The sequence below is a fragment of the Carcharhinus amblyrhynchos genome, chromosome 15 (assembly GCF_965287045.1).
Source record: "Carcharhinus amblyrhynchos chromosome 15, sCarAmb.v2.hapA, whole genome shotgun sequence".
NCBI classification, from domain to species: domain Eukaryota; kingdom Metazoa; phylum Chordata; class Chondrichthyes; order Carcharhiniformes; family Carcharhinidae; genus Carcharhinus; species Carcharhinus amblyrhynchos.
In genome coordinates, this window is record NC_137338.1 from 58,254,494 (window position 1) to 58,276,317 (window position 21,824).

At 41.3% G+C, this 21,824-nt stretch overlaps 1 protein-coding gene across 8 annotated transcripts in view; it reads left to right on the forward strand.

Moving 5' to 3' along the window:
• Positions 1-21,824, forward strand: part of frmpd4 (FERM and PDZ domain containing 4) — a 633,610-nt gene that overhangs the window by 397,165 nt on the left and 214,621 nt on the right. For all 8 annotated transcript variants that reach the window (XM_080204004.1, XM_080203996.1, XM_080204001.1 and 5 more), the window contains exon 2: positions 6,987-7,103. In XM_080204004.1, coding sequence (XP_080060130.1) covers positions 6,987-7,103 — 117 coding nt within the window. The remainder of the gene's footprint in view (positions 1-6,986; positions 7,104-21,824) is intronic.

Consider the following 21,824-nt stretch of genomic DNA (forward strand, 5'->3'; position numbering starts at 1 on the left):
CAGGTGTCATGACATACAAATGTGCCTAATATTAAAATGCAACCTAAAAGCTGTGAACTGCAGGTATACCAGACTGAAATCTGTTCTCAATTTTCATAGTGATCTCAGAGCTGCTTCTCTTCTTTCTAAATATATTATTATTTCTAAATATATTGTGAAATTTCAGATCTCAGCGTAACTTGTGACGGAACTCACAACTTATTCTCTCATCCCTCTGTTCACTTGTTAATGCAATTGTTTGACAATGCTTCAAGCTCCACTTCAGGGTAACAGAATCAATTTGTATTGATATAACTCTTTCTCCACTGGAAGAATATCCCAAGACTGTTCACAAAAAAGGAGCAGCTGCAGAGTGTTTCCTGGAGGTTTCAGGATGTTGGGTGACATCTTGTACAACAAGATCTGTTCTGAGAAGGATTTTTGGAAGGTCGGTTGGGCAAGCAAAGTACTGAGGGTGGGTATCTGGGAAGGGAATTCTACAGAATGGGGCTGCATGTAGCTGAAGATGAAGTAAGGGATGCACAGGAGGACAGAATCATAGCACTGGAGAATAGTGGAGGGGATGGGATACTCAAAAACGTTGCAATTTAGCCTGGACAAGACAATGGAGAGATTGATAGGTAAAGACAAGAATTTTCAATTTGATGTATGTGCAGCCAATGTAGACCCACTGGTTAAAGTTTATCGGGCTTACTACATACACTGGAACTTAGAAAAAGGGAAGACACTGAGAATTTGGCCTAGAGGCTTCAAATTTAGGAGCAGAATTAGGATTTGGCCCTCTGACTGTCCCACCATTCAACAAGGTTATGGCTGTTTGGTTGTGGTCTTAACTCCACTTTGTTCTCTGCCCCAACCCATAACCCTCTTGTCTATCAACAATCTGTTGAACTCAGCTTTGAAGAAGTAAATCCACTGCTTTCTGAAGGAGAGGATTTCACAGGTTCATACTCTCTGGAAGAAAAGCTTTGTCCTCATCCCCGTTTTAAAAGGGAGACCTTTTGTTCTTAAACAGTGTCCCCGAGTTCTAGTGTCCCTCATGAGGGGAAACATTCTCTGGGTATCCATCATTATCAGGATCTTGTATGTTTCAATAACCCCTCATTCCACTAAACTTCAATAAGTATAGGTCCAACCTGTTTAGCTTTTCCTCATAAGATAAGCCCTTCATCCTAATAAAGTCTTCAATAATTGTGGAGGTAAGATGGAGGTGTAGGCAAGCAACTTTGCAGAGATAGAAGTAATGCATCAGATAAAGGGTTATGGGTGCTCAGTACATTCAAAGCTCAGATTGATTTGTGGTCTCTCAAGGAATTGAGGGATATTGAGTGGAAAAGTGGGACTGAGGAGGAAGAACAGCCATGATTGCATTAAGTGGAGAAGTAGACCTGAGAGGCCAAATGGTCTAGACCTGCTTCAGTTTCTTATGTCCCTACATTTTTACCCATGTCAGCATAGTCCCAATTCAGATCTTGCTGCACCTAGTGGTGCATAGGGCAGATTTTCATCTGTTCTGATAGTGAAGTTTTCTCTGGAGCAGGTCACTAACTTGTCACCAGAGGCTTATAGCTTGAGAGGGCACCACTCCATTTCAAGCAAGTGTGACCAGGAGTCTCTCGCACTGTTACCACCTGAAAGGATTTTGCAGGTTGATACTCAACCTGCTTGACTGCGTTATGAACATACCTTCCTTGGCCATCAAGTCCTAGGGTGACACTTGAACCCAGAGCTTCTGGCTCAATATGCAACCCTCTGTGATTCAAGGCCTCCCAAGTCAGATATAGCATGGGTTAAAAGATTTGCTGATCTACTAATGTTACTCAATCTCAGAGAAGCAGCCTTGAATGCATTGCAATGACATTATAATTTCCCTTACCAACCATTCTTTTAGACATGTGAAATAAGTAATAAGTAACCTAGAAATTGCTGTTGGTGGAAAAATGTAAGTAAATGCATTAATGCCTTCGTATGATATTCTTTGTGTCTGCCATTTCAGTGAAAGCTTTAATCCATTTGAAATAAACAGATTAATGCTTCTATTAAGATAACTGCTAGAAAAATGTAATATGAATATATTCATATCCACTGCTGAAGCCAAAGCAATTTCTGGATTTATATAATAGATTAGTGCTGAATTAAATTTTGGTTGCGTATCTAATAAGACTGAATTGAGATTTAGACTTTTTTTTAAGAGTACATGGACGCAAAAGTCATTCATTCCATCATTCTAGGTTGTATTTAAACTCACATTGCAGGGATAAAAAAAAATCCTGCATGAACCAACCCCCTTTGAGATGTATTTTTAGTCTATTTGAAATTTGCTCAGGCATATACTAATGTTCTCTGTCACATATCTGAAACTCTGGCAGTAATGTTTATAAAGTATGTTGTGAAGTGTTTAAAACAACAAGTTCCAGATGTGAAAAATATATTATATCCCCTGGATAATTCTTGACTATTGATGTGCAGTGTATCCTGTCACTTAGTGTTACACATCAGTTCGATAGAGGGAGAGCCCATGGGGTATGTGAAAGCAAGGCAGATGAGGTGGGTGTCAACAAAACAGCATCAACAAGACACAAGTCATCAAACTGGCAATGGGGAACTTCTTGTGTTTGTTCAGTTAGTGATTTAGCAGTTTACAAAATGATTTTAATAATGCATTTACTCAGCAACAAGAACTTGTACAATGCAACGTTCATTGGGGATCTTATATTGTTTTCTACATTGAACCATATGTTGAGAGTTGAGAAAGCCAGATTATTCAGTGGTAAAGATCTGAGGTCAAAGTAGAAGAGTTGCTGAAGAGCGTGCAAGGCATTAGTTGTTGGGCAAGTCTTGAGAAATGCGAGTCAAATGTGTTATCTTCACTCGAGCAGATTTCTCAACAGTTAGAGGAATTGATTTTCATGATGGTGGTAAGCAGGACTCACATTAACTTTGAAATCTTGTTCTTCGATTTAGTTGTAGGGGAAAACGATTACCCCCATTTCATTATATGACCACATCTTCAGTGCGACAAAACAAAAGGCCGCAAAGTTGTGCCTTGCAGTGTAATTTTTCTTCTTTGGACATTCAAAGTTTGAAGCTTAGTATTTTTACAGAATAGGAGTTGAAAACCTAAAGTCTATATACAGCAAACTAGAAAACAAATTCTTGTCAAACCTTTTGGATAACTGAGCTACTCACCGCCATATTTCAATGGAATTGTTGGAGAAAAAGTGTTTTCAATATGAGGGGTTGATGATGACGGCAGGTTGAGGTGGAGAGAGAGACAGCTCAGGTCTAATAAATGTGGGATAGCTAATAATAAATCCAGTAAGGAGTTCAGGAGGAACTAGTGAACTTAAGAATTGATGAGAATGTGAAATTCATTACCACATGGAGTATGCATTAATGCCTTTGTATGATATTCTTTGTGTCTGCCACTTCAGTGAAAGCTTTAATCCATTTGAAATAAACAGATTAACGCCTCTATTAAGACTATTAAGCTAGAAAAAAGTAATATGACAGTAGAAACCCATAGTGCTGAAGGAGGCCATTCGGCCCATCGAGTCTGCACTGACAACAATCCCATCCTATTCCTGTAACACCACACGTGTACCCTGTTAATCCCTCAACACTAAGGGGCAATTTACCATGACCAATCCACCTTACCCACACATCTTTGGACTGTGGGAGGAAACTGGGGCACCTGGAGGAAACCCACACAGACATGAGGAGAATGTGCAAACTCCGCACAGACAGTGACCCAAGCCAGGAATCAAACCCAGATCCCTGGTGCTGTGAGGCAACAGTGCTAATCACTGTGCCACCATGCCATCCAAGTAGTTGAGATAAAAAACAGAGACGCATTTAAGCGGAAGCGGGATAAGTATATCTGCAAAAATCCTAATTCCTGTTTCAAGAATGAGCCCTGGATGCGTACTATATTTTTCCCTTTGTCAAAAAGCCACGCAATACACATTTGGTTGTACGTGCACACTTCCCGCCTGTCGTATTGGTTATACTTAGTGTGTCTGGAAAAGGGTGCTTCATATTAAATTTGTAGACCATAAAATATGGAAAATTTAATATATTGCAAATCTTAGAGAAAGAACAGCACCAGTGGTATTTGCACAGGACATTAATCAGCAACAGACAACCTGTTCAGAGCTTTTTTTTATCCTCTTTGCATTGTTTCACAAGGTTTCAGTTATTCAGGAATGTTTGCAACTCCTAGATACACCATCTCCTGTTTAATAAGTGCACCTTCCCATCGCAACATTATACAAGAGTACAGAAAAGAAATGAAACTAAAGCTAGTAAATGGAGTTAAAATACAAATCAACCATGATCTCATTGAATGGTGGAACAGACTCCAGAGGATGTTCAATCTATTCTGTTCTGATGTTGAAATTACCTAATAGTGTGACATTTCTGTTACCTAAAAGAACAGGAAATGTAGTGGGCATCCTACACATTCTCCAGAACTACTTTATCTTGACAGAGATTAATTGTTAGTTCTGAGCGCTGTGAACTGATATGGTGGAGAACAAAGGCACAACTCTCAGGTCCAGAGAGACTTCTGACAGCTTAAGGAAACTCTCACCAAGCCAATTACATAGAAGTGTTTGGAACAAATCTGAACAGACAATATCAAATGTATTACATGCAATAAGCATGTAAAAGGAAGCAGCTGTTAGCTAACCACATGATGCTTCAAAGGTTCAGTATGCTTGCCAATATTTTATCCTGTAATAGCTGAAACTTTAGTTCAGAGTATTAGTATGAGATATTTATTACTTGTTGAAGACTTTTTGTCTTTTTTTTTCCTGACCTTCTAATTAAAGCACTAATTCTGATCTGGCACCATTGCAAAATGTCATTTTTTTTAAAATTGACCCAGACAGTCTACTCTCTCTGCAACCATTTCTAAAAACAAATCAGCTGATACCTGTGATGAGGGGTGGTGTTGGTTTATCTTGTAAGGAAAGGCTGGATAAGATGGGCCTGAATCCATTGGAGTTTAGAAGCTCGAGAGGTGATTTTATTGAAACATATAAGATCCTGAGGGGGCTTGACGGGGTGGATGTTGAAAGAATGTTTCCCCCTGTGAGAGAGGCCAGATGGAGATTAGCAGAATTTTTTTCTCTCAGATGGATGTGAATGTTTGGCACACTCTTCCCCGAGAGCGGCAGGAAGCAGGAATATGAAAATTTTGAAGGCAGAGATAGATTGACTCCCTCATTGGTCAAGAATCTAAGGTTTTGGCGTGGACAGAATTGGAGCTGAGGCCAAAATCACATCGGCCATGATTTTATTAAACGGTGGAGTAGGCTGAAAGGGTCAAATAGCCTACTCCTGCTCCTAATTCATATCTTGACAAGTTCGTTGAATATTCAACTGTAAAAGGCATCTCAAATACCTGATTCCATTCCTCTTAATGTCCACACATATATGTTTTGCATGTAGCAAAAAGTACTGAAAAACAGTTGGACTTGGCACTTAGCTGTGTTTTTTTTCAAGCGGGAAAGATGAGACACCTATACTGCCACCCTACCTGCACTAAGGTGAAGCAATGTTCACATTTCTAAACTTTCTGGCTATTCCAAGCCAACTAGTAGATGTTCCAATGACATCACTGGGGAAAGAATCTCATCCTTTCACTTAACTGTCTGTCCAGCTGTTTGTATATCTTTCTATGCAAAGGAGCACATACCTAAGCAGCTCCTTTCTGGCGAAGTCTCTGCTGGAAGACGCTCACGTGGCAGGCAGAAGAAACGTTACACAGACACACTGAAGGCCTCCCTGAAGTCACTTGACGTAGACATGACTATCTGGGAAATGCTGGCACAAAACCTACCTGGCGCTGCCTCATTCACAAGGGCTGTCAAGCTTACAATGCAAGGTGCATTACTGAAGCACAACTTAAGCATGAGCTGCGCAAATCCAGAACCATCAGCGCATCGTCTACAGTGCCTATACAAGTTTGTCCAATATGTGCCAGGACATTCCGTGCCCAAATTGGCCTGATCAGTCATCTTCGGACACACTGCATCCAGCCTCAAAATGACTAATGGTGTCGAGGTCCTCATCGACGATGATGGACGAACAACATATCTTTCTAACTTAATAACTGTGTAAACATTACAATAGATGCAACGAAAACGCACCAGACCCTTGTAAATATGTTTGGAATTGGAAATTTGATTGATGCTATCATTGCTGCTAAAGTCCAATAAAATGACACAAAGGAATAATAAAAGAGGGCTTGATTAATGACATGTAATGGTTTGTGAAGTTGAAAGCAAGCATACTAATTATTCTTAACTGCATATAATTTCACTGAAACATTTTAATCCTATTAGACTAATGTGTTGAATTCCATTATGTTTGAGAGATGAGAAATTATGCTTTTTAAGTAAGGGAATAATAAAAAAGTTAATGTAACCATATGGGGTGCACGTAAAGAGGAAATGAGTCACTGTTGGTAGAATTGGTGAAGATGTGTTTTATTCAAAGATAGTATATATAATAAAAGAATCAATGTAATTAAACTTGTCTAAAATGTGCTATTTTAAATTATCTGCATACTTATAAAAGAAATAACTTGTATTTATATAATGCAGTTTATGATTTTAGGATGTCCCCAAAGCACTTAGCAACCAACCAAGTACTTTTGAAATGTAGTCACGGTTAATTTAAGGGAATTTTGTGATTAATTCTATCCTTATGGTGTGCAGCATTTGGATCGACTTGAGAATACTGGGCTTTGTGTATAACAAGCATTTTCTATGGCTCGCTGCATGTTTAGTGTCATTAGTCATAGATGATCATTCCCCCAAAAATGCAAGGTAAATTACTCTGCTCACTCTCGCTCCTGGTTCTTCCTCATACTGCACACTTCATTAACCTTTCTCATGGCTGCTGAAGGGTGAAATTAATAGTAAAGAAAAAATGATGCTTAAACTTCCAAATTAATCAATTAATTTTCTTATTTCTAGCCACAGAACCAAGTCTTCGGGCTGGTTACCTTCTCCGTTGAACTGGAACTGTTCTCAGGGGCTTCCCTATGGATGGGAGATGGCGACTACTAAGGATGGCAGAGATTACTACATCAAGTAAGTTCCAAAGCCGGATTTGTCTTTAGTCCAATCTTTCTTGCTTTACGCAGAAACTGCAAGTAGACTATATGAGAGTACAGATTCTGTCCCAATTAGATTATGTAATCTGGCGATCGCCATTGAACAATGTGCAATAACGAAAAAAAACTGTTAACTCTTCCTGCTTTATTCTTCAAACTTGTTTGAGTGACTGTCACAGATCATGAAGGAAATAACTGGCTTTGAAATCAGTTGTTCAGTATCCAGCCATTATATTACATGGTGGAACTTTATAGCATCACTCATTCTAAAACTGTAAAATCCCACACAAGGTCAATGGACCTTCCCATTGTCTGCCTCTCACCTGTTACAATTCTCATGGCAAGTAGTGAAATTCCAGCCATGGAATATAACACAAAATTTCTCAAGTTAGACAGTCAATTTTTGAGTGGCCATTCTAAAGACATGTAAAATGTAAATCAGGAATCTAATTTTTAAGGAAGCTATCCACTTTCTTCTTTTCATTTCTTAACTGTTAAAGTGCTTAATTAAATTTCTCTTTCCGTAAAGAACACATCAAAGATGAAACTCCAATCTAAGTCCACGTGATTTCATAAAAGAAAAAGTGGCAAACCTACTTTCAGTTCCTAACATCAATTAATAACAATGATTTCCAGTGTCACATTTTTATTTATGATGCAATTAAGTGTAGCTTATTGGGAAGAGGGGATTACCCATTCCCTTTTCAATGATTGGCATGGCGATGGGGACAGAGAATCAGGGGGAAGTTCCCAAAATGGCTTTCATGCCAGTGGGATTTATCTACTTGATAATCATTTTCCACAACCCCACCCCCCCCGCCCCTCCCAATCCAACGCTGTGCCCCTCAAATGGTTCCTGCCATGCAATGATAGGAACACAATTTGAATTCCATTAAATATGCTTTGCAGGCTTCCCTGCTGGAAAATCCCCCCTTCTAACCCCACCAGCAGCGTATCACCATGTCGCTGGGGTTCTGGACAGGCTTTTGCAAGCAAGGAACGGACAAACTGAACCCACCAGGGACACAAGCCCCTGAGTTGACGCATATTCAAAAAAATAGAGAACTTTCTACCCTCTTGTTATTTGTATTCATGGGGCAAAGCATTTGATGCAGCAGTATCCCAAGAACATTCTGAGCGACAAATCCATTTCAGCAGTGGAAATTTTCTTTGAGGGGTATTAGTAGGGCATTATTTTAATTGCAAACTTAAGCTTCTGTTTGCCCAGTATTCATAGGATTTTATGGCCTCACATGTCATGAAACTGTAAAATCCCGCCTGAGACCTTTTCATGGTTTGCCGCTCTGATTCCCATGGTAGGTAGGCCAATAAAATTCCGGCCTATGTGTCTGTTCGGTATTTTATCTATTCTTATGAATATTGCTTCTCTCATTCTACTAAACTCCAGTATCATCCTGCATTTGCTCTTTTTCCTCTAGTTATGTCTTCTGTCTCTATTTTTTCGGTCACTGGAACTGTTGAGCTCTACCTCCCCCAACCTTGGCTTAATTTCATCACCGGTAGCTGTTTAAAGCCCTTGGTGGCACCCAGTAGTTAATTTTTGATTTGCCTTGTTTTCTTCATTTCAATCTTACCCACATCCCAATGTTACCCATAACATTACCCATGTTATGACTCTTGGGCCTGCACCTAGATTTCAATTTTTCTTTCTAAAATATTGCTTGTGAGCATGCTCCAATGTAAATGAATGTGATTTAACCAAAACTGTCAAAAAGCAAGGAAAGACTGCGAGCGGAATTTTCATTTTTGTCTAAGAGTCAACTTAGGCAGGTAGTGTGTAGCTCACTGGGCCCCACTGCTGGATTTTCCCACCATATCTTTTGACACTTTGTCAAAAGAATCTTGAAGGCAAGTCCCATGACTTCACACTGGCTGAGCCTGCCCCGCTAGCAGCATTGGCCTGCAAGAGACTGGGGAAGGGCTTTTAAAGGATGCCTCAATCTAATAATATTTAAACATAAGAAGCCGGGTTTCACTCCCCACAACCTCAGGGAAACCCTCCCAACTAGAGAATTCACCTCCACCACCACAGACAAGGGAGGTATCACATCGCCCCCTCCCCCCCCCCAACAATCCCAATGGACCTCCCCATTCACAGCTACCCTCCCTGGCATTACCTGAGAACTGCCAGGATACTGCCCAGGCATGACCCTCCCTTCCCCACTGGGGATTGCACTTACTTTTGCAGCCCTGTTGGGTTCTCCTTGCAAAGTTCCCAGTTGTCAAACCCCACCTATGGTGCTGCAGATTTAAAAATGATGGGGGGATATTAGAATGGGGAAGCCCGCCAGTGATATTACAAAGTGTGGTAATGGGGTTGGGGACAATGGAAATGGAAAATCCCAATGGTGTTAAAGCCTTTTGGGGGCTTCTGTTGGATTCTCTGCTCCCGCTGCCATTCCTGTCCACTGACAGTGGTGGTGGAAAACTCCCCACCTGTGGTTTTGTTGAGTTTAGGTTCTATTTGAGTTTTAATCTGCTGTGTTTGCTTCATGAGGTCATCAATAGAAAGCAAGTTTGTTGTTTCAGAAATGTAAATGAAGAGGACCTTGATGATGTAGAATTAAGGGAATAATGTCATGTGTTGTTTTTACACACTATCCCAATTTTTCATGTGGCACCAATATGGTACAATGGTATTTTATTAAATATCACACAAAGCTTAGCACCTATATGTACCTTAGCAGTAAGTTACAGCACAGAATGAAAATTATATTGGTTATGCTATTTTGGATGGAGTTTGTGTTCACATGTTAGAAGGCTTGAAGGAAATTCCCAGCCCACCTAGGCTATCTGCAATTGTGTAGCTCTTCGTTTCTCTACCTGAGTTTTCCACTGAACTCTCTTCTTGTGTTTTTGTTGCTGCCTAGTCGTCCTCTTCCAGGGGATCCTTTTCTCCCTGAGGCGAGGCAACTTGACTCTATAGGTTTGATTTCTCTTTTACTCTTGAGAATGGATAGAGGGTGAAGGAGCCCATCCAAATGGTGACGTGGCCAATGAGGCATCAGACAAAAGGGCATGTTTCAGCCCACCGCTATCTCTGTTCTTTCAGGGCAAAGGTAGCTTGAGTAGTCTTCAGGATGCCGCACCACTTTGACTGACCAGTGACAATAGGAAGGGACTGTTTCGTATTTTGTCTTTTTATGTTTCTTTCAAAGCTCAAACAGTAAATTTGAGCTCCTTTGTTACATTCCTGTCTGTTCTCAAGCTAGATATTGTAAGGACTGTGTGCAGAGAAGAAATAGTTCTGAATTGCCTGCAGTAATTAGGTAACTTGTCAGTAATGCTGCCATTACAGTGAAGTTAGCAGTTTCATATTTTGTTGATTGCACTCGGTCAGAATGCTGTTTTTACCTAACCATTTCACAAAGCTTCACAGTTTGTATGTTATATGGTGCCAACCACTCTTGTGCAGGTTAATTACTGTATACTTTTTTAATTGCTACAAAACTGTAATCATATAAATATAAGTTATATATCCAAGGATACATGTGTTCAATGAATCAGGGTACATATGAAGCTTCAACTGTACCTTCCATCTGTTCATAACCATCATGCATCTGTTTTGATAATATGAAAATGATTACACAATGCATATACAATACAGGTTTCACACATGGTGGAATATTTCTTCAAAAAGGCCTTTAAACCAACTACTCATTGCTAGCTCTTCAACTACTATCTAATCTCACTTCATTGTCTTAACCTCTATTTTATTTACATTTTTCCTTTTCAAATATTGGTTTAGATATTAAACACCAGGTGTGGCTGGACCACAAAGAGCACTGTTGGTTCCTGCTCTCCTTGCTTTAACAATTCCAGTATTATCCTGGGAATGCAAAGCTAATCCCCAGTTTCCTTTATTTGTTTATTCTGTGGGGTCCCTGGCGAGGCTGGCATTTATTGTCCATTCCTACATGCCTATGAGAGGTGGGGATGAGCTGCCTTCTCAAAGCGCTGCAGTCCATATGTTGTAAGAACAGCCTCAATGCTGTTAGGAAGGCAGTTCCACGATTTTAACTCACCAACAGTGAAGAAATTATATAATTATTATTATTGTCAGATTTGCCATCATCACCCCTCCTCGAAAGTACACACTCTTGAATCCTCTGTCTTTCCAAACTAATGCCCCGTCTCCAATGCCCCTTTCTTTTCCAAATTCCTTGAATATGTTGTCACCTATCTGCTGTTTCAGCAAGTCCATGTTTATTCCCCTCCAATTAGGTTTCTGCCTCCATCGCTGCTGAATTGTCACTTACGTTAGTCATAAATAGCCTCCTATGTGATTATGACCATGGTAATCTATCCTTACTCATCTTTCTCCACCTGTTTGCATCCTTTGACAAGGTTGGCTACAGAATTCTCTTCATCCAGTTGGGTAGGATTGCATTCACGTGGTTTCATTCTTATCTATAGTCAAAACCAAAGAATCGCCTGCAATGGCTTCTCTTCACACTCCTATAACAGTACCTCTGAAGTCCCACAGGATCTATCCTTGGACATTTTTGATTCTCATCTATATGTTATTGCATGGCAGATTCCACTGAATGATGATGTCACCTGTCTCAATTTAACTGCCACCACTTTCAATCCCATCCACTGTCTCGATTTGTCATGCTGCTGTCAGACATCCAGTGTTGGATAAGTGAAATGTTTCTCCAGCTAAGTATTAAAAGACTGAAGCTATTGCTTTGGTTCCTGCCTCAGACTCTGTCCCCTAACCATCAACTTCATCCCCTCCCAGAAGCATTAAACCTCAGAGTTTGCAACCTTAGCATGGTGATTGACCCTGAACCAATTTATCTACGCTATCAGGAAGACTGCCAACCTGCAGCTCTGTAAACCTGGTCCATCCTTGCCCCACCTCAGCTCATCTCCTCCTGAAACTTTCATCCATGCCATTGTTACATCTGAACTTAACAATTCCAGTGATCGTTGACCAGTTCCCAACTTACAGCTTCCATAAACTTGGATTCTTCCAAATTTCAGCTCAATCCCATTCTTCCATTCTTGATAGAATGCCAGTGAATCTAGTAGAGTAAGTTATGGCTCAACAAATGCCTCATACAAATTCAACATTACTTGCTTGCATTTATATTTGGTATCCGGTACATTGCAGTTTCATCCATTACAACAGTTATCGTTGCACTGCGCCCATTTTCAGGCAGCAAAACATGGTAAAGTTGGGCGTGAGGCCATTAACGTGATCCGCGCCCGTGTCCGCGCAGGTGGCCACTTTACCGAAACCCGGAATGGTGACGATCCGATTCACGCCCGAAATAGGCGCAACGGTGATTTAAATGTATTTGCATGTATTTCTATTGAATTAATGAACTGCCCACCTACCTTTATCAGCATTTCCTCCTTTACCACCGTGCACCAATCTGAAACCGTTCCAAAATGAACTTGCTGAATAAAAGTTTGAATTGGGCACTCCAGTTGCTGAAGAGCGAGTTCAAAGTTTCCAACGGCTTTCTGACTCAGATCAGTGGTGGGGAGGAGGAGGGAGGCGGGTCAGATCATTCTCTGGTTGGTGAGGTGGGGGCAGAGGGGAGTGAGGCCAGATTGTTGTCTGGTTGTGGGGGGAGGGAAGGAGGAGGAGGCGGGTCAGATGTGTATCTGGTGGGGAGGGAGGGAGGCGTGATCATTGTCTGGTGGTGGTGGGGGCAGGTGGAGGGAGGGAGGAGGAGGCAGGTCAGGTGTTCCACTTGGAGGGGAGGTGGGGTAAGTAAGCCAGATCGTTCTCTTTTGGGGGGTGAGGAGGGGGCAGTGGAGGGAGGAAGGAGGCAGGTAAGATGTATCTCTGGCTCTAGTAGGGGGAGGAGAAGCCACATCACTCATTGGTTGGGGGGGGATAGTGGCAGATGGGTCTCTGGTGGAGGGGGAGGGCAAGGGGGTCCGCTGCTGTTCTGCGGCGATTGGTGATGGGGGGGGGGGGGAGGTGGTGGTGGGAAGAAGGGGGCACAGAGTCGCGATTGATCTGGGTGGTTTGGGGAGGTTGATAAGGGGGACAGTGATGTCTGTGGGGACCATTGCTCCCGCTTTTCACTCCCAAGCTGCTTTCTCCGCTTTCTGCAGCCCGCGAGCGATCTGACATGGGTGCACTTTTTCAAATTTTTTTCCAACTGCGCATGTGCAGTTCAGAGCTCCAAACGTTTTGGCCGCACGAAGCCCCGCCCACAGTGCAAATGGATCTGTGCTTTTTTTTCAGGCTGAGTGTATATGGGGGCGCCTGAAAGCAGATTTCTCAGTCGGATCTGAATTAAGCCCTTCAGCACTTCGAATGAAAATGGTAAAATGAGGCCCAATGTTTCATTAACTATAAAGTTTTCAGAAAATCTTGAAAGACATAATATAAATACACATTTTACCATCTGCAGAATGCCATTAACCAATTTTCTGTAAACATTTAAAAATCAGTGTATCTGTGTCTCGAGATCTCTTATTCCCGCGATTGTGTTAAAAAGAATCTTTCCATTTAGCATTGTTCTCTTTTCTTTGCTCATTTTTATAAAATGTACTACCCCAGATTTCTCTGAACTGAACTGCACTTGATGCTTCTCTTTCCATCCTGCTAAGCTACTTGTTAATATCCTGTTTTCCTCAAGATGATATGCTGAGGTAAGGATAAGTTCAAATTATTAAGGGTCCCAGCACCCTCAGCCAATCTAAAAATAATTATTCATTTAGATAGGATACATGAAATAAGGATAGAACATTTAGCCTAGCTAGTTACTGCTGAGATTCATGTATGCTGTCAGTTCCATTGCCTTCTTCCTGTCCTTATGGGCGCTCTCAGTTTGATACCAGATTTCTTACAAACAGGCATAATGGAATGGGTACACAGCAGTTCGAAGCCCATTTTGAATAGAAGAGAAGCTCCAGTATAAAATGAGCTCTTAAGGTGGAAGAGGCTTTGGACTTGACACATTTTGGATTTGGAGAGAAAAATCCAACATGTGTCAAGTCCAAAGCCTCTTCCACCTTAAGGGCTCACTTTACATTGGAACTTCTTTTCCATTCAAAATGGGCTTCAAAAGCAAGAGGCAACAACCTATGCAAAAACCAAGAACTCATGTCAGTATCAGTTAAATATTTTGTTAGCATTGAGGTCAGTTCACTAAATACAGCCAACTGGAAAATCTTGAGCAGAAGGAATTAGACATGAAAGATACTAAGACCTATTTTTCAACATTTCCCATATCCATTCCATGTTTGAACACAAAATCCATTTCTTTATAACATTGTAAGGTACTCTTTAAAATTGTGTTCATTTTCCCGGAAGTAATAAAAATATGAAAAAGGTTTCATTCATGCATATAATTCTATCCCTTATTGATGCAGAGTCAATGTCCAGCCACAGCCATTTATATCCAAGCTTCTTGTGGAATAACAGAAGCAGTGAAGTGAGCAATTAGACATGTCAGAAGCTGTATCACAGTGATTTATATTATACAATAAATTCCATCTGAGTGAGTCCTCCCAGCAGAGAAGTAGAAAAGCCTGGGGAGAGTACTGTCAGTGTATAAAATCCTTCCTCCATCTGTCTAACTTTCAGATTGTTTTTCCACCCATGGAGAACCACCATTCATGTCTTTCCTCAAGCTCAGAGTTACTTCAAAAACATTAGTTGACGTTGCTTCCTGCAGTGACTTTCTTGACATACCCAGTACCTGGCACCTTTCACTAGTTCCGGATAATAATTCTGAAATGTTTGAGCTTGGAAATATTTGCTCCACTTTTACATTTTGGGATGAGCAATGACGGAGAATTATAGTAAACATGAATGGTTTAGTAGAGCAGATCATATGTGGCCTGTAGACAAAATGGCCTTGAAGGTCATTTTCTGCAAGACAACAGTGAGTCACAACAATAACATCATGAAGCAATTTGCATTTCATAAAAACATTCTTCCCAATAGATTCACAAATTATCTTTTTGGTTCCTTAACTACTTATGTATTTCTAACAGAAAATCCCCAAATTTTCCTGTCTATGCCCAGCTTTGCTGCCATTGTTGGAAACTGAATAACGTAATCTTCACACTCATTTTACATCAATACATTTTTACCCCAATTACACACTTTGGTAGTTTGCAGCTCAAATTAGCTCAATGTTTGACTTTCGTTATTTTTGTCTGCATGACAACAGTGAGTCAGAATAATAACAGCATGAAGTAATTTGCATTTCATAAAAACATTCTTCCCAATAGATTCGCAGGAATTCCTGACCAGTTGCATATTTTGTGGTAGCACAAGAATCTTTGTGTTCTCTATATCATTTGCCAGGCTGTCCTTATTGAAACTCAATTTTCAAGCTTAATTGCGTAAAACTTGCCTAAGTGCCTAATTAATTTGTTTATCTGTATCTATTTGCACAATGGAAGGAAGTTTAATTTTCACAATCCACATGGGTAATCCGACTCATTTGGATGATGTAATTGTTACCAAAAGCATTTCAGATTTGTTTTTATTTATTTTTTCACGGGATGTGGGCAACATTGGCTGGGCCAGCATTTATTGCCCATCCCTAATTATCCTTGAGAAGATGGTGGTGAGCCACTTTTTGTGAATCGTGTGGTCCATGCAGATATGCCCACAGTGCTGATCCACTAACAGTGAAGGAACACTGATGTATTTCCAAATCAGAATGATATGTGGCTTGGAGGGGAACTTGCAGATGCTGGTGATCCCATGCATCTTTGTCCTTCCAGCTAGTAGAGATTGCAGGTTTGGAAAAAGCCTTGGTGATTCAATGCAGTGCATCTTATACGTGGCGCAAAATGTTACTACTATGCGGTGGTGCTAGAGAGAGTGAATGTTTATGCTGATGGACTGATCCACCCTTATTCATGACTGTGTGCGGCAGGGCAGCAGAGCTTAGACATGATCTGTAGGTTGTGGGACCATTTAGCCCTATCTTTCACATGCTGCTTTGGCTCTTTGACATGCACGTAGCCTAATGGTGTAACTTTACTAGGTTGACATCTCATACATAGATATGCCTGGTGCTGGTCTTGGTATGCCTTTCTTATTTGAACCATGAAGTTAAGCAACCATGTACAGACCCCAACCCATTTTGATACCAAACAGATGGGAGTAGTAATGCAGGCTTATGTTAGTATCCTATAAATTTGTAATTGTTTCAGAGGACTTTATAATCTGAATTAACAGTGCCAGTACTTTTTGTGCTACTGTGGAATACTTGACTCTACTCAGGAGGTATTGCAGAACTGAACCCTCATGGGTGGCACAATGGTTAGCACTGCTGTCTCTCAGACATGAGTTCAGTTCTGGCCTAGGATGACTGTGGAATTTGCATTTTCTCTCCATGTCTGTACGGGTTTCCTCCAGGTTCTCCGGTTTCCCCCCACAGTCCAAAGATGTGCAGTTAGATGGACTGGCCATGGGAATGGGTGTGGCGGGCCTGGGTAAGATGCTATTTTGGAGAATCAGTGCAGTCTCGGTGGGCTGAAAGGCCTCCCTCTGCATGGTACAGATTCTATGATTGAGTTGAGGGATTCTATTATAGTTGGCTCTATGAAGCAACAAGGAATTGCAAACACATGCAAAGACATTCTTTTATTTGTGAAAAAGAAGCAAAAAAAGAAGTGCAACAATGTCACAAACAATTGTTTGTTCCTCCCATTCTCTCTGATCCTGAGCTTTACACCATAAAAAGCTATTGGGTTAATTCACTGATAAGTTATTTTGCAAACTGTTTGTTTTTGGTTTGAGAAAATACCATGATCCCAATTCGGGTCAGTATTCAGTGGGTGATTAGTGACCTGTTGAGTTGGTTAAAGACCTTACCTACTGGCCTGGAGATTAGGTGTCCCAGGCTTCATTAAACCCTGCTGCTCATAGGCTGTAGTGAAAAATCATGCCGAATGGAGACTGATAGTGACAGCAAGTAGGGGCTTGGGAGGTCTGCTGAGTTTTCCTGCGCCTGCACTTGCACCAAATCCTATTCACCCATCTTCTGCTGTGTTTATTGATTTACATTAGCTCCCTGAGCAACACCTCGGTTCCAAACCTCAACCCCCCCCCCCACCCCATGGCCTCACTTTTCCTGTAACTTCCTTCCGTTTTATAACCTTCTGAGATTTCTGTGCTCTTCCAATCTGATCTAATGAACGTCCCCAGTTTTGATTTGTCCAGTATTGGTGGCTGTGCGCGCAGTATTTGGCTGTCAAGGCCCTAAATTCAGTAATTTTGTATTAGATCTCTTTGCCTCTGTATCCCTCTTTCCTCCTTTAATACATTCCTTGAAACCTACCTTTCTGACCACCTGATTGACCTTCTGTTCTCATATCCACTTATGTGCCTTGACATCAGATTCTGTTTGGTAACACAGCTATGAAGCACCTTGGGTCATATGTTAAAGGTATTTTGTAAATTCAAATTGTTGTTCTTGTGATGGTGGCAGGGGTGTCCCTTGATATGTGTGTGTGTGTGTGTGTGTGTGCGTGTGCGTGTGCGTGTGTGTGTGTGTGTGTGTGTGTGTGGAGGGGGGGAGGAGGGTGGTGGTGGTGGAGAGTGGCAGTTTGGCTTCAAGGCATGCATGGCTCAAGCCTTGTTTGCAGACTCCAGAGAAGTACTTCCCCTCAAGCCACCTTGTTAAAATTTTCAGCCCCATGCAACATTATCAGGATATGACATGCATTTGTTTCATCACTGGCAGGACTGGGGAACGATCGTGTCATGCTTTTATGTCAGCATGAAACATAGTTTGGACATCTCACAAGATTTTCTATTCCCATTGCTGATCCCAAACTGACAAAAACACAAGCGAAATCCCTCCCCCCAATGAATTTGTAGGATTAACAGGAACAGTAAACAGACTAATACAGGAGGAAATGGGGAGTTAAGGTAAATTTTCAGGAGATAATGGAATGGCTTGTCAATGTTTTTTTCCCAAATACCAGACCCTGGCAATGAAAAAAAAAAGAAGCTCAGGGTTTTCCCCAGGTGGACGTTTTTATTTTTCCAACCCTAATCTGAGCTCCAGAGAGTTCTGGAATGGTAGGTTACAATGCAGGGCAAGGATAAGAAACAGTACAAACTACTGCTTAAAGGCACACAAAATGTTTGTGTATAATCATATAAACATAAAAATGTTGAATCTTGAATCAAAAATACGAGAATGCCAACAAAATAATTAGATTCAGTCTAATCTGTGGAGAGGGGACTTGTTTATTGGTGATTAGGATTTAGAGCAAATCTTTAAGGTTTAGTCAGAGCTTTTGTTGGATTACAGTTTCTTTCATGATCTGATTCCTTAAGCAAAATGCAACGGGCAAAATGTATTATTCCAATTGTATAACCATCACGGAACTGTCCTAAAAGCTGTTGCTTTTGTTTGTCAATAATTTGAGCAAGGAAGGTACTGAGATTGGAGACTAAACTATAATTCCCATTTCAATTTTCACCACATTATTTAGGTATTGGTTACTTTACCTGTTGTTGTCTTTGTGGATTCATGTTCTTTCCACAGTGTTTAGTTTGAAGTATCAGAAGGATTCTTAAGCTAATTAACAGTATGATGGGTGCAACATGGACTTTTCTTCCATGGCTGTAATCATTTTTATAAGAACAGAAAAAAAAGGAGCATGTTTATTAATGATCTGGATGAGGGTATAGTTGGGTGGATTAGTAAATTTGCTGATGACACCAAAGTCGGAGGTGTGGTAGATTGTGAGGAAGGGTGTCATAGTCTGCAGGAAGACTTGGACAGGTTGCAGAGCTGGGCCGAGAGGTGGCGGATGGAGTTTAATGTGGAGAAGTGTGAGGTAATTCACTTTGGTAGGAATAACAGATGTGTTGAGTATAGGGCTAACGGGAGGACTTTGAATAGTGTGGATGAACAGAGGGATCTAGGTGTATGTGTACATAGATCCCTGAAAGTTGGGAATCAAGTAGATAGGGTTGTTAAGAAGGCATACCGTGTCTTGGCGTTTATTGGTAGGGGGATTGAATTTAGGAGTCGCAGCGTCATGTTGCAACTGTACACAACTCTGGTGCGGCCGCACTTGGAGTACTGTGTGCAGTTCTGGTCCCCACATTACAAGAAGGATGTGGAGGCTTTGGAGAGGGTGCAGAGGAGGTTTACCAGGATGTTGCCTGGTATGGAGGGGAGGTCCTATGAGGAGAAACTGAGGGATTTGGGGTTGTTTTCGCTGGAAAGAAGGTGGCTAAGAGGGGATCTTATTGAAACATATAAGATGATTAGAGGTTTAGATAGGGTGGACAGTGATAGCCTTTTTCCTCGGATGGAGAAAGCTAGCACGAGGGGGCATGGCTTTAAATTAAGGGGGGGTAGTTATAGGACGGATGTCAGGGGTAGGTTCTTTACCCAGAGGGTGGTGAGGGATTGGAATGCCCTGCCTGCTGCGGTTGTAAATGCGCCTAGTTTGGGGGCATTTAAGAGATCCGTGGATAGGTTTATGGACGAAAAGGGATTGGTTTAGGTTAGTGGGTCATTGTTTTTTTAACTGGTCGGCGCAACATCGTGGGCCGAAGGGCCTGTTCTGCGCTGTAATGTTCTATGTTCTATGTTCTATGTAAAGGCTATTTGGTTTTATGAACCTGCTTTGTCATTCAACTAAATCATGGCAGATCTTCTAACAACTCTGCTTTCTTGAAATAACCCAACATCCTTTAATTCCCTGAGTACCCAAGAATCTATCATTCTCTACCTTGAATATACTCAAATGACTGAGCATCCCCAGTTCACTGGGGTGGAGAATTCCAAAGATTCGAATGAAGAAATTTATCCCCATGATAGTCCTAAATGGATTTCTCTTTATTCTGAGACTGTGACCCTGTGTTCCAAATTCCCCAGCCAGATGACAGTTTTTCTCAGCATCTACCCCGTCAAATGCCTTAAAAAAAAGTAATGCTGCAATTATATCTCTTCTCATTCTTCTAAACTCCAGTGAATAAAGGCCTAGTCTCTCCTCACGGGACAATCCCCTCATCCAGGAACTAGCCTAGTGAACCAGCATTGCACTCCTTTTCAGGAAAGTACGTCATCCTTAGATAAATCCGCACATGGTATTCCAGGTGTGGCTTCATCAATACACTATATAATTAAATATGGCTATTATGTTACAATCCCCTTGTAATGAAAGCTAATATACAATTTGCTTTCCTGATTGTTTGCTTTGCCAATATGTTAACTTTCTATGATTCATGTACAAGTTCATCCAGGTTTCTCTGAATGTAAACATTTGCCAGACTCTCACCAGTCAGAAAACATTCTGCTCTTTTTCCCCCACCTCACCCTGATTACCCAGTTACCTATCTCACATTTCACCACCTTGGATTCTATCTTGCCCACTCACCAAACCTATCCTCTTCCCTCATGCTTCAGCCATGGTTCAATTGGTAACACCCTCGCCTCTGAGTCACAAGGTTATGGGTTCAAGTACCACTTCAAGACCTGAGTATGAAAACTCTTGGCTGACACTCCACTGGATTATTGAGGGAGAGTTTTGGTGTCTTTCAGATGAGGCATTAAACTCAACATCCTGCCTGCCCTCTCAAGTGGATGTTAAAAACTAATCACCAACTTCTCAAGAGCAATTAGGGATGAGTTGGACTTGCTATTGATGCCCATTCCCACCTCTTCTGAAAGAATAAAAAAAATTTCTTTAAGAACAAATAACAGGAACAGGCCCTTCGGCCCATCAAGTCTGCTGACACAGATGCCTCTGTAATACTTCCTTGCCATTATGTGGTCCTACGCCTCTATTCTTTGCCTATTCATGTATCTATTCAGATGCCTCTTGAACATTGTTATAGAATCTGCTTCCACCACCTCCTCCAGCAGCGTGTATTTTTAAACTTTCCCTCTCTCACTGTTAACCAATGCTCCCTGGTAACTAACTGTTCAACCCTGGAGGAAAAAACTCTGACTATCCACTCTATCCAAGCCTGTCGTAATCTTGTAGATCTCTATCTGGTCCCCTCTCATCCGCCAAAGCTCCATGAAAATAATTCAAGCTTGTTTAACCTTTCCTCACAGTCCATATCCTCCAAACCAGGCAACGTCCTGGTAAATCTCTCCTACACCCTTTCCAATGCATCAACATCCTTCCAGAAGTGTTGTGACCAGAATTGCACACAATGCTCCAAATATGGCCTAATCAAAGTCTTATACAGCTGCAACATGATTTTCCAATTCCTTTATTTAACGCCTCGACCGATGAAGGCCAGTATGCCATATGCCTTCTTGACTACCTTGTCCACCTGCTTTGCCACCTTCAGGAACTGTGGATCTGCACAACTAGATCCCTCTGTATGCTAATATTTCTAAGGAATTTATCATTTATTATATATTTTATACTGTATACTTACGACTATAAGTTGCTTCTCCTCCTTGCTAGATCCTTGGAGCTGCATTTCCCAGTCATGAGATGGTGAGTTTGGAGGTGTTTGGGTGGGGAATGCTGGGAAAATAGTGAGCAACTGTGTGAGTTTATCTCCCTGATGCATTCCTGCTGCTGGGGACCATTTCCAGGACACATGTTCTGTGCCCACAATGAAGGCCCAAATAAAGGGGAAAATTTACCAGTTCACTGATATTTGGCAGTGGCCAAGCCCACACCCATCCCATTTCTGCACCTGCATGTAGAAGCCAAGTATTCCTTGCGGCCATTCAGTGTCCTTCAGGCT